We start from the raw sequence: 13,650 nt of genomic DNA on the forward strand, positions 1-13,650 counted from the left end.
GACAAAGTCTTGCTTTGTCATCCTCAGTAGAGTGCTGTGGTATCAGCTCACAGCAACCTCAAACTCTTGGGCTCTAGTGATTCTCTTGCTTTAGCCTCTCAAATAGCTGGGACTGCAGGTGCCCGCTACAATGCCGAGCTATTTTTAGAGATGGGGTTGCTCTTGCTATGGATGGTCTTAAAATCCTAAGCTCAAGCAATCCACCCCCTAACCTTATCCCCACCCCGACCCTCGGCCTCCCAGAGTGCTAGGATTACAGGCCTGAGCTATGGTGCCCGGCTCCTGAGTTTCTTGAATCTCTTAAACTGATTTCTTTCTTGACTTTTGGAAAATTATCAGTAATTATCTTGTCACAAATGGCTTTTGCTCTAGTCCTTTTTTTTTCTCTCTCTGGGGTTCTAGTTATATGAATATGAGACCTTGTGGCTATGTTCCATATATCTAAAATTCTCTGATTTGTTAACTTATTCTTATTTCTCTGTGATTGAATTTGAATAGTTTTTTCTTGGCCTGTCTACAAGTTTATGAAACCTGTGTCTTATTCTACTTTTAAAACCATATGAGAAGTTTTTAATTTCAGATATTTATTTTTTAGTTCCAGAATGTCTACTTATTTCCTTTTTTGTAGATGATATTGAAAATTATATCATTTCATATATTTGATGAATCTCTACATGATTTCAGGTACTTGCTGCCTAATTTTAATATCTGGATTATTTGTGAATCTGCCTGATTTTCTGGTTTTCTTTTGATTATATGTCTGCCACATTATTTTGCCTCTTTCGATATAGTAAGAGGAAAAAAATTGTTTATTTTATGCCTCAAAACTAGACTAACACTGTGTGTGAAAGAACAGTTATTTTCTTTCTATGAAGTTACTTTCTTCCAGAATGGTCTGATCTTTGTTGTGTTAGACAAATAGGATGAGATGTTGATTATTGCATTTCAATCAGGGATTAAGTAGATCCCTCCTTCTGCTAGGATTCTGTCCTCTGAACACTGAGAGACTGTGGGAATTTTCTTTTACCATTTGGCCTAAGTCCCCTATCACTCTTTAGGACTCCTTTTCTGAGGAGACATAACATTGGGAAAACTGGCTGTGTATCTGGAGCTCTTCTAGATTCTAGTCTGTTAGTCCAGCCCACACAGATGTGTAAAGCACTAGTTTCTTGTTTACTTTAGTAGAATTTCTACTGAAATTCTGAAATCTAGCTTAGTCCTCCTTACTTATGCCCAAACTCTGTGAACACCCCCATGAAAGGCATGCCAGTAGTCTCATTTCACCTTGGAAGGGTCCTTCTGTCAGTTTGTTAGTGATCTAACCTAGCCCTCTTTCCTCCATAGCTTGCTTATGTTAGTGTAGTCTTTGAAGGAAGAGGATTGGCGTGAGCCTAATGTCTTACTTTAGGGAAGTAGTAGTCAGAACTTTATCGAAAGGAAAGACAGATAATTTTGAGAATGCTGATTTATTGTATAAGCATAGTGATATTTTGAGTAGTTTTATCTGTGTTGCACACTAATAGCTATGAAGTATATTTTTCCTTTCTGATCTGAGCCTGTTTACGAAAGAATACCCTCGTGAGTGGTGAGAATTGTACCACAAACGAAATCTGACCCAATTCTTATTTTCATATGACCTATGAGATAAGCATGATTTTTACATTTTTAAAGGGTTGAAAAGAAATTGACAAGGCTTTGTGATCAATGAAAATTATGTGAAAGTCACATTTCTGTGTCCGAAGCTAAAGTTTGAATACAGCTATGCACGTGTGTTTATGTGCTATGTCTAGCTGCTCTGCTCCCATGCTGTAACTGGGGTCGGTGCAGCAGAGATCCTTCTGTGTGTCATAAACTGTAAAGTATTTTATTCCATAGAGAAACTTTGCCTATTTCTGCTTTAGACTATAGCCCTAGCATTTTTTATTTCTTATTAAGTGAAATTACACAAAAGATTGAAATTCTTTTATTCCAGAAGTTTTATAAATTTGGAATTATTAAAATGCTAGCATTTCAGAGTTAGAAAGAATCTCAGAGATAGCCTCCTTCATCCTTTTATTTTGCAAATGAGGAAGCAGATTTGAGAGTGAGATTTTTAAATTAAATTGACTAATTTTTGTTTTGTAGGAAAACAGATTAATAGACAAACTACGATTTATGTCACTGAATAACTTACAAATTTCATTTGTTCTTATATTGCAGAACTGTTTGGTTTTCCTTAAGCAGTGTATCTATTAAGAAAATGTCTTCTTTGGAATTTTTAAAGTAAATATTTTAAAATAAATACTTAAGGCAGCATTTTACCTTTCTTTATCAACCATAATTCTTTCAAATGGCATGGGAATGAAGTTCGTTTTGTGAGAAGACTAAAAGTCTTATTGGACTAATTCTGGATGTTTTTCATTCAGCTTTTATTAATTAAAACCCTAAATCATCAGAAATTTCAAGGTGAATTTTTTTTTAAAAGGTGGTATCAGCTTTAATGTACAGAATGGTGTGAGAACAGCTCACCTCATCAAAGATATTTTACCAAGAAATATACTGTATTGCTATACTTGGTTTTAGTATTGAACCAGTTCCTATTACAGAGAGTTCTTAATGAAGTCAAGGTGAATATTTAATGTGTATCACTGTTTTCTAGAGTTTCTGTTTTATTTTATTTGTCTATCAGATATCATGAAAAGTTTGAGCTTAGTTCTCATATAATAGGATGTTACATTATTAGTAAATAGCATTTTTATTTTCCGATATTGAATACAGATTTTTGTTAAAAAATTTTCAACTTATGTGATATTACTGGCTCTTTTTGATAACTCTACCTCCAAAACAAGACAAAGCAACAAAAAATACAGTAAAATTAATTTGGAGAAAGCTTGTTCTTGGATGGTTCTTCACGAATTGGTGGGTTTAGATTAATTATAATTGTTATAACCGATTCAGAGCCACCATGCTTAGAAGTATTTTAAGAATGTGTGTAAAGCCATTTGAAATTTAAAGAAGGTCATTAAATAAAACAAAAACATTAGTCTGTAATTGGGAAAATTTAAGTCAGCAGTAACGCAGTCTTTAGGAAATCTGTCTGAATTGAGATTTATATATTCTGCTTCTCTGAAAGTTGATTTTGAATAGACCTAGATGTTTTTCTATCTTGTGTGAAGGGCTAGGGCTAACCTTTTAGTGGTTACATATTCCTTTACCTCAAATAACTGATTTTATTCAGTTAATCTTTAATGTAAATGTTGGTTTCATTAACCACCCATGAAAAATGCTCAGTGCTTACTCATCTGATATTTCTTGAAGATCTGTGATGTGTTGGACACTGATGCTGGTGCTGTAAGTGCACTGCTGAAGCGGACGTTCTTCATAGTTTCATAGTGCTTGTAGTTGAAGAGTTGTGTGAGTAGGTATCTGTCCCTGTTTGGCATTTGACACTGTTCTTTTTACTTATGTAGCATATTATCTTGGGGAAATTTCATCCTTTTATATGGTTACTATTACCTCCTTTGTACCCAAATCTGTGTACAACAGACCCATGGATGACTCCTTCAGTGGCCAGATACCCTTTAAATGCTTTTGTGTATCTATGGATACAACTTTGAGTCTCTGTTTGCTTTTCTGTTTGAACAAGGCATGTGGCTTTATCTCTGAACTTCATTGTTTTCTACCCTTCCTCTCTTCTTCCCCTTATTTTCTCTTTCTTTCAAAATACTATTGAGTGCTATGTCCCAGGCACTTTTCTGGAAAAACAAGCTAGAGCAGTGACCAAGCAAGGTATGTCCTCTGCACTGTTGGAGCTTATAGCTTGGTGAAGAGTGATAAAATAAACAAGAATGTCATACCTAATGGCATTATAGTCTATGCACTGAAACAAAAGTATAAGATGAACTGAGAGTATGTATCAGGGAAACTCCCAACCTAGGGAGTTTGAAAAACTTTGCTGAGAAGATGACAATTACACTGGGACCTTGAAGATGGTAATGGTTAGCAGGAGATGTGGGAGAGGGAAACCTTTGCCCTTACAGACAACTGTAAAGATATCTTGGTGGCTGGAGTGTGATGAACTGGGTGGAGAGAAATGCAAAATGAGGCAAGAGTGGTTGGCAGAGGTTATTAGAGAATCTTTTAGGTTGTGTCAGTGGACTTTATCTTCAGAGAATTGAGAAGATACTGAGTTTTAAATAGGGGACTTACCTACTCAGGTTTGTGTTTTTTAAAAGCTGACTTGGGTTTCTATGGTAAAAAATGAATTGAAGTGGGGTAAATATGGATTTGCAGAAATGAGTTAAGAAGCTTTTGCACTCGTTCAGGTAAAAGTAGTAAGAGATTATTAGCATGACAGCAGTAAAGATAATGTGGATAGATCCAAGAACTATTTATGAGATACAATTGAGAAGATTTTTTTTATTATTTTGATTTAAAGAGTGAGGCTGAGGAAATGTCAGTGGTAAAATTTTCATATGCATGTTGTTCCTGTCGTATTTGTTGACATTTTGGTATTTTGAACATGAACATCTTCAAAATCAAACCCATTTTTTTCCTACTAGCAAAGTAACTCTTCTTCCTAACTTCCTTCTTTTTATTAGTGACATCTCTGCCTCCAAGTGACCTAGACTTAAAACTTTTTCCTTTTGTCACTGCTTTCAGTCACCAAGTTTTAAGGACTTGACTTTTGCAGCATAGAGGCCAACCTCCTCCACCTCCTCCTTCCCCTTTTGTCTTTATTAGTAGCGTCCTCTTGTTAGTTCATTAAACTGTGAGTTCTATTCAAGTCTCTGAGCTCTTTGAGGGTAAGGGCTGCTTTTTTCATTGTGTATCTTTACTACACAGCAATGTGCACCTCAGCATGGTGAGCATAAAAGGTATGCAATGAAATGAAAATAAAATGTTTTCCTTGTCTATTGTTTCTTCCACTATAATTCTTATTCTTTGCCATGTCTTTTCTCTTTTTCAAAGTCATTCAGGGACTTTTATTTTTCTTAAAGAATAATTTGATCACAGGGCTGTGAGGTAATGAAATACTGGCTGCTGAATGCATAAAGTATCTGAGATGGAGACTTTCCTATAGTAAGTTAGTAAAAGGTGACTTAAACCCTTTTATGCTGTAGCCCTCATTACTACAAAGGGCAGCTTTTTTTCTGGAAAGGGGACAGAGCTGATATTTATTAATTAATCCCCTCTGCTGAATAAAACTTAAAAGACTTTGACTTTTTTAAATATTTTAATCTTATAAAAGTTTTTGAAGAATTTATATTTTTTATTATTTGTCATTTAATATATCTCAACTGTGTTATATCTCATTGTGTGATTTTCTCAGTAGCTACCTTATATGTTAATATCTTATATGTTTATGCAGAGTATATATCATTTCATAGAAAGAGAGTTTGTAGGAAAAATAACCCAACCATCTATTTTGAAAATACCTATTTTTAGCAGTTCTTTATGTACTAATATGAATGTTTATAATTTTTTTTCATTTTCTAAACATTTTTAGGAATAAGAAAATTTTAAATAAGAAGAAATTGAAAAGAAAACAGAAGAGCAAATCAAAAGTGAAGACAAGAAGCAAGGTAAAGTTGTTGGTAACTTATAGAGAATAAGGACTTTTCATACAGTGATTTGAATAAAAATAGCAAGATTAAAAAGATGTGAGTATAATTACCAAACCATTTCACTTCTGTGAGCTGTAGTAATTTTTGTAAAAGCCCCTTATTATTTGATCCTACTGTTAGTTTTATCTTTATTTTTGGTTGTTTCTTGACCAATAGCCTATCCTGCTATGCATAGGTGGGGAACATGTGGCCTTCCGATTTTAAGATAATTCTTTTTTAAGCACCAAAGGAAGCAAGAAAAGCTTCATCTTTCTCTCTTGCACCCCTTTTAATAAAAGATTTTGTCATGTAAAATTTGATTCAGTCAGAAAGTCATACTTAAGGACCATGAAGGCCATAAAGTTCCTCACCTTTGCTTGAAGTTAATACCTATTTGGGTGTTAAAAAATTATGGTGGCTGATGCCTGTAATCCTAGCACTTTGGGAGGCTTAGGTGGGTGGATTACCTGAGACCAGCCTGAGTAACAGTGAGACCCTTCCTCTAAAAATATATCCCGGAATTATGGCAAGCACCTGTAGGCCCAGCTACTTGGGAGGCTGAGGCAAGAGGATTGTTTGAGCTCAAGAATTTGAGGTTGCTGTGAGCTACGATGCTAAGGCACTCTACTGAGGGCAATGAAGTGACACTCTGTCTCAAAAAAGAAAAAAAAAGAATTATTTATTCTCGTTATCTTTGATGAGTCCTTTGGGGAAACATATCCATTTTCTTTTCTTTTTTCACTCTGACCACGGGTATTAGAAAGTGAATAAAATTGGCTTGTAAGTTGGGGCTTGGATTTAGGTTCATCATATGCCTTTCTTGAAATGAATTAGGGAGACTCTTGGTATGCTTATATTGTTCTGAGCTTCTTTTGACTTTGGTAGCTGGGCAAAAGAAAAGGCAATATGAAATATTTAAATTAGGTGGATCTTAGCGACCTCTTTTTTAATGCAGAAATCTCTATAAATCCATCTGTTTTTTTTTAAACATTTTCATTGACCAGAGCCTGTTTTATGTAACAGAGTTTCTTTTTCAATTTAATAGCAGTACTAAGAAACTAAAGATAAAGGGAGAGAACAGTCCTAACTATGATTTCTGAATAGCTCCCATTGGAGATTAGCTGGGCCTGTATATCAACTACAGAGGTCATTGTTCCCTGCCCTTTTAAATTAGTGTCCTTGCTGTTGTAACTGAGAGAAATCTACTTAAAAAGTACTAAACCTAATATAAAAGGGTAGAGGGATGGAATTTGATGACTCCTATCTTGAGACACAGTTGGATCAGGAATTAAATATCATCAAATCTATGTCTTCTCATTTCTGCTTTCTTCTGTGTGTGAGCTTGTTGTCCTGTGGTTAAGGGCTAAGATTGTTGGCAGCTCCAACTGCATTTTCTTTGAGCAAAGAGGTACTCTCCTTTTGCAAGTTCTAGAAGACAGTCTTTGGTAAAGTTTTTGATATATCTGCCTCATTCACATTAGTGTTGTTTCCAGGTTTATTTCCAAGGAGATGGGATACTTTGATGGATTAGATTGAGTTGTATTTTTAACCCTATCATGAGTGGTGGGTGAGCAGTCTGATGAGCAGAGCACACAGGGGGCAATTACCCTAAGGAAAATGTTGCTGTGGAGGTACTGTATCGCTTCTCATTACTTCTGCTTTGGAGCCAGAATAGGGAAGTGGGGAATATTCTTAATTTACAACAAACCTCCAACAAATACAGTCATTGACATGTCCAGCTTTTTGATGCTACATGCAAAGTCATAGTATGGGAAATGTGAAGTCCTTTTAAGGTTTATTTGTTGAGTTTCCTAAAGTGATGGCCCCTCCAAGAAGAGGTAGAAAGTCAGTGTCTTTCATTCCCTTCAATTCTATCTCTGATGAGCTTTGTATCCTTAATAATTCAACTTATCTTTTTTACCCTCAGTATATCTTCTTCTTAGGAATAGCTTGTGATAAGAGATATAAATGTATTCACTTATTCCTCAGACATTAATTGAAAAATTGGGCTGGGTGTGGTGGCTCATGTCTATAATCCTAGCACTCTGGGAGGCTGAGGGTCAGTGGATTGCCTGAGCTCAAAGGTTCGAGACCCTGCCTCTAAAAAAAAAAAAGCAAGGCATTTTGGCAGATGCCTGTAGTCCCAGCTATTTGGGAGGCTGAGGCAAGAGAATTGCGTGAGTCCAAGAGTTAGAGATTGCTGTGAGCTATGATATCCCAGTACTGTACCATGGGAGGCAAAGTGAGACTCTGCCTTAAAAAAAAAACAAAACTGAAAAACTTTTTTCCAAATTGATTGTCCCCTTTTATAGTTCCATCAGTATTATATGTCAAATCTGGCTGTTATATGTCTTTGCCATCACATGGAATTAACCTTTTATTTTTTTATTTTAGTCATTCTACAAAATACGTAGGGGTTTCCTACTGTGGTTTTAGCTTTCTTTTCTCTCATGACTATTGATGTAAACATCTTTTCATGTCCCTTTGGGCATTCATATCTTTTTATTATGAAATGTCTGTTCAGGTCTTGCTTCCTTATTTTTATAATTGTCTGTCTTCTCATTATTGAATTGACAGATTTCTTTATATATTCTAGATACAAGTCCTTTGTCAGCTATCTGCATTTTAAAGAATTTCTCCTGTGGCTTGATTTCCGGGAAGAGTGCCATTTTAATGATACCAAATTTTCCAATGCATAAACGTGGTACATCTCTCCATTTAATTTCACTCAGCACATTTTTTAGTTTTCATGATAGGCTTACATATAAGTTATTAATTATACTTACAATTATTTTATGTTTTTGATGCTATAATAAATGCAGTTGTTGTAAAAAAAAATTTGTTTCTAGATGATTTCAGTGTGCAGTTAGAAAAAAGTAATTAGAGACATCTTATATATCCTTCACCCATTTTCTCCCGATGATAATATCTTACATACCTGTAGTACAGTAGCACAACTAGGAATTAATATTGATACAGCCTGTCGGTCTTATTCAGATTTGTACTCATTTGTGTGTGCGTGTGCACTCCTAGTTCTGTGGAATTTTGTCACATGTGTAGGTCCCTGTGACCATTACCACTATCATTATATATAACAATTCCATCACAAGGATCCTTTATGCTACCCTCCTTACCACAGTCATCTCTCTTCCTCACCTTCTCCTTATCCTCTAGCAAACACTAATCTGCTTTTTATCTATTAATTTTGCCATTTCAAGAATGTTCTCTGAATGGGGTTATACAGTATATGACATATGGTATTGCCTTTTTTTTTCAATTGGCATAATTCTCTGAGATTTAGCCTAGCTGTTGAATGTATCAATAGTTAGTTCCTTTATATTGCTGAGTAAGCATTTTATGGTGCAACTATACCACAGTTTGTTTAGCCATTTACTAGTTAACTTATAGCTGGCTCACATACATAATCCCAGAACTTTGGGAGGCCAAGGTGCAATGATTACATGGGAACAGGAGTTTAAGACCAGCCTAGGCAATGTACTGAGACCTATCTCAACAAAACAGAACAGAATAAAACATGTAGCTGGGCCTGGCAGTACACACTTGTAGTCCCAGCTGCTTGGAGGCTGAGGTAGGAGGATTGCTTGAGCCCAGGAAATTGGGGTTACACTGATCTATGAGCATGCCACTGCACTTCAGCCTTGGCAACAAAGTGAGAACCGGTCTCTTAAAAACAAACACAACAAAAATATGGGCTGCTTCTGGGTTTTGGCTGTTTTAAAATAAAACTGCTCTGAGCATTAATGTATTGGTTTTTGCGTGAACATTAGTTTTTATTTCTTGAGGATAAATGTCCAAGAGTGCAGTTGCTGGATTATATTGTAAGCACATGTTTAGTTTTATAAGAAATTACCATACTTTTTTTCCAGAGTGGCTATACTATTTTACATGATCATCAGCAATGTGTAAATGATCCAGTTTTTCCTTATCATCATCAACATCTGATGGTGTCGCTATCTTAGCTATTCTAATAGGTGTGTACCGTATTGCATTTTAATTTGCATTTTCCCATTAGCTAATGATATTGAACTTCTTTTCATGTGTTATTTGTCTTCCTGTTACTTTTCCAGTGTCTCTTTTTTGCCCATTTGCTAATTGGGTTCCTCCTTATTTATTTGTTTTACTGTTGAGTTTTGAGAATTCTTTATATATTCTGAATATTGGTCTTCTTTTGGATATGTGGTTTGCAAATATTTTCTCCCAGTCTGTGACATTGATGTGCTATTATTTAAAAAATCACATTTTTAGGCACGGCGCCTGTAGTTGAGTGGTTAGAGTCCTGGCCACATATACAAGGGCTGGTGGGTTTGAACCCGCCTGGGCCTGCTAAACAACAATGACAACTGCAACAAAAAAATAGCAGGATGTTGTGGTGGGCACCTGTAGTCTCAGTAACTTGGGAGGCTAAGGCAAGAAAATCTCTTAAGCCCAAGAGTTTGAGGTTGCTGTTAGTTGTGATGCCACGGCACTCTACCAAGGGCAACATAGTGAGACTGTCTCAAAATTAAAAAAAAATAATTACATTTTTAAATTGTTCATTTCTAGTCAATGAATATGCTATTCATTATTATATAATAATCGTGTATACTTTGACTTTGCTATATCCATGTATTATTTCTGGTAGCTTTTTTGCAGACTCTTTAAGATTCTCTACATGTCTTCTATAAATAAAGATATTTCTGACAGATACTTTTTCTTTTCTAGCTATGCCTTTTTTCTCTTTTTCTTGGCCTATTGCATGAGATAGGAGATAGGGTATTTAGTACTATGTTTAATTGAGTTGCTCAGAGTAGAAATGTTTGCCTTCTTCATAATCTTAGAAGGAAGGCATTCAGTCTATTACCATGTTAGCTGTGGGTATTTCCTAGATACCCTTGATCAAGTTGAGAAAATTCCCTTCTTGTTTTAATCATGAATTGGTATTGAATTTTTGCCAAATGCCTTTTCTGTGTTTATTTGCAATGTTTTCTGTTTTTTCTCTGCTCTTTTTATTTGCATGGGGAATTAAAGAGATTGCTTTTCCGTTGTTACAGGAAGATTGTTTCTGGGTTAAACCCCAGTTGGTCCTAATGTATTACTTTTTATATATTGTTGGATTTGGGTTGCTAATGTTTGCTTGCTTTTAATATCTCTAGAGGACATACTCACAAGTTATATGAGAATTTAACTTTAATGAAGTTTTTGTTAAATATGAATATTTCTTTTTTTCTCAGTTTTTATGGAAGAAGGGTGGAATTTTAGGATCAAGTATTTTTGGTACTTGAGGTGTAATTTTGTTTTTTGGAGATACTTCCTCACCATACTTTTAATTGTTGCAACTTGCATTTGCAAAATATCTTAAAGCAGTTCTTTACGATGTAAATGTTGATCTTGAAAGTGTGGTTGCAGTCTGATGAATAAAATACTGGGTACAAAAGAGAAATTGTTTAGTTTTAACATTACCAAGCACGTTATTTTAGTTTGATCTTTACTTTTTTATTTAAAGTGGGAATTGATGATGATGGCAAAGAATGTAAAATTGAAATTTTCTGTCTTACATTTCAGTCTGAAAACTTGGAGAATACAGTCATCATACCAGATATCAAACTACATAGCAATCCTTCTGCTTTCAATATTTACTGCAATGTTCGTCACTGCGTCCTGGAGTGGCAGAAAAAGGAAACATCATTGGCGGCTGCATCTAAGAACTCTGTACAGAGTGGAGAATCAGACAGTGATGAAGAGGAGGAATCCAAAGAGCCCCCTATCAAGCTTCCGAAGGTAAGCCAGTGACTTCTATTTAGATGCATGAACTACTAGTGTTCTAGCTATAGTGTGATATATTCATTGCTAAAATGCCTTATTTTTTGTAAAATTTGCAGTAGAAATAACATGACTTATGGATAAAAATGGATTTGGAGCAGACCAGGAAAACTCTATGCACTTTAAAACTAGAGATCTAATAAAGTCAATAATTGGTAACTCAGTGGGGAGTACTTGGAAAGCCCCAGCAGGGAGATCACTGGACTGGAGTCTTTTACAGGGGATGTTAAAAATGTACAAAAGTAGTAGAATGGAAATGCTAGCATAGAGTCATTGAGCCCTGGCAGATGGCAGAGGAGCTTTGAGCCACTAGGCTGACAGTAAAGTGAGCACAAGAGAGAGTACAAAACTGCCACAAGCCAAGAGCCCTGGAAAGCTGAGGCTGCTCCCCACTGGGGAGGGAGGAAGCCTTGGGTGCAGGTATGCGTGGTTATTTTTCTTGAAATAGAACTAGAAAGGCTCCTGGCTGTGCAGCAGCAGAGCTGAGACCCTTTTCCTTTTCTGCCTGAGCTTACAATTGTACTCTTGATATTCTGGCTTCCCTTGTTTAGGAAAAAAACCACATGTGACGTCTAATGAAAGAATAGGTAAAAATCTAGTCACATTTTTAAAGCTATACCTTTATATGATTCTTGCATGTTGCTTTTTTGTAAATATAGACATATTTTAAAAGGATTTCTTTATTATAGATGATTCCTGTATATTACCTTTTCCCTAAACCAATATCTTTTTTTTTTTATTAAATCATAGCTGTGTACATTAATGTAATTATGGGGTACGATGTGCTGGTTTTATATATGATTTGCAATACTTCCATCAAACTGGTTAACATAGCCTTCACTGCATTTTCTTAGTTATTGTGTTAAGACATTTATATTCTATACTTAGTAGATTTAACCCCAAAACTCACATCTTAAAACTATGCCTTGAAAACTTATATATATGCATAAAAGATGATGTAAATATATTTTACTACTTGGAAATAGCAGCATAGATGGAACCTATTGGCCTTGGTCTGATTTCTCTTGCACCTCTTGTGATGGCTAACTCTTCCTAAGTGCACCGCCGGCCTTAATCATGCTGTCAACTTCTTCTCGGCATATGACTTGCCTCATGCTTCCTAGGTAGGATATTAAAGGTTTTGTGAACTTCCTCAGCTTGTTAATCACCCATCTTCAAATGAAAACGAGCAGGACCCTTGTTCCCTCTGTCTCCAGTGTCTAAACTGTATCTACTCTGTTAGCTTCTTTCTTTAACCTAATACAAACATGCTTTTCTTTTCCAGGGAAGGCCCCACAGGTAGAACTGTGCGACCTCTGATTATAATTTCTTATGCTTAATTAGGAGAGATTGAAGGGGAAAAACACAGTTAAGTTAGGATACAAGGCTGTAGGACTTACGTGATTTACTTTTAGTTAGAACACCATTCTTCGTATGGGTGAGTCACACAGTACTGTAGTAATCATGCTGCTTAGATTCCATATTGGGAAGGGAAACAAAAGCCCAGAGAAATCTTCTACAAAGGTATGCAGATTTTTAACAGTAAACCATAGTTCAAATCAAAACATATTGCATAATCAAGACCAACAGATTCTTGGACTGTTTTAAAACAGTAGGATAAGTGAGTATTAAAGAAAATACCAGGCATTGTTAAGATGAAATTTTTCATTATAATTATATAACATTTTTTAGCATAATTAAGAATCAAAAGGAAAATTTTTAAAGAAAATTTTTAAAAGATCATTTAGCCCAAGAGATTAATACTGAGTTTTTACCAAGTACTGTCCTGTCTGGAAGCAGGGTATAGGGATTAAGAACATGGGTTATGTATGGAGCCAAACTGCTTAGATTCAAACCCTCATCATTAAAATTGCTAGCTCTATGATCCAAAAAAGTGTTTGGCATATCTGTGCCTCTGTTTTATCATTTTTAAATTGTGGGTGATATCTACCTCATAGGGATATTGTGACAGTTTAAATGAATTAATGGTACAAAGACGTGCTTAATAAGTGATAGCTATAAGTGTCAGTTTAGTGCAAACAAGCAAATGTGTAGGTGCTTGTGAATGTGTGAATTTGACTTCTCATGGAACTTTTCAATTTATTAAGAAGTACTGGCTTGGTGCCTATAGCTCAACCGGCTAAGGCGCCAGCCACGTACATCTAAGGTGGCGGGTTCGAATCCCCAGCCCGGACCTGCCAAACAACAATGACAGCTGCAACCAAAAAATAGCCAGGCGTTGTGG

General features: G+C 35.6%; 1 protein-coding gene across 10 annotated transcripts in view; it reads left to right on the plus strand.

The window, feature by feature from the left end:
* The window catches only part of MYCBP2 (MYC binding protein 2, E3 ubiquitin protein ligase), a 273,377-nt gene that overhangs the window by 25,799 nt on the left and 233,928 nt on the right, over positions 1-13,650 (plus strand). For 9 of the 10 annotated variants that reach the window (XM_023513166.1, XM_023513164.1, XM_023513168.1 and 6 more), the window contains exons 1-2: positions 5,514-5,564; positions 11,148-11,363. Coding sequence is in view for 1 of the 10 variants with exons in the window: in XM_023513171.1 (XP_023368939.1) it covers positions 5,489-5,564; positions 11,148-11,363 (292 nt within the window). In the remaining 9 variants the exon portion in view is untranslated. Of the gene's footprint in view, positions 1-5,488; positions 5,565-11,147; positions 11,364-13,650 lie in introns of those variants that run through there. The other variant, XM_023513171.1, reaches the window with a different exon arrangement.

This window comes from Otolemur garnettii, unplaced genomic scaffold, assembly GCF_000181295.1.
Source record: "Otolemur garnettii isolate 467f Iridium unplaced genomic scaffold, OtoGar3 scaffold00036, whole genome shotgun sequence".
NCBI lineage: Eukaryota > Metazoa > Chordata > Mammalia > Primates > Galagidae > Otolemur > Otolemur garnettii.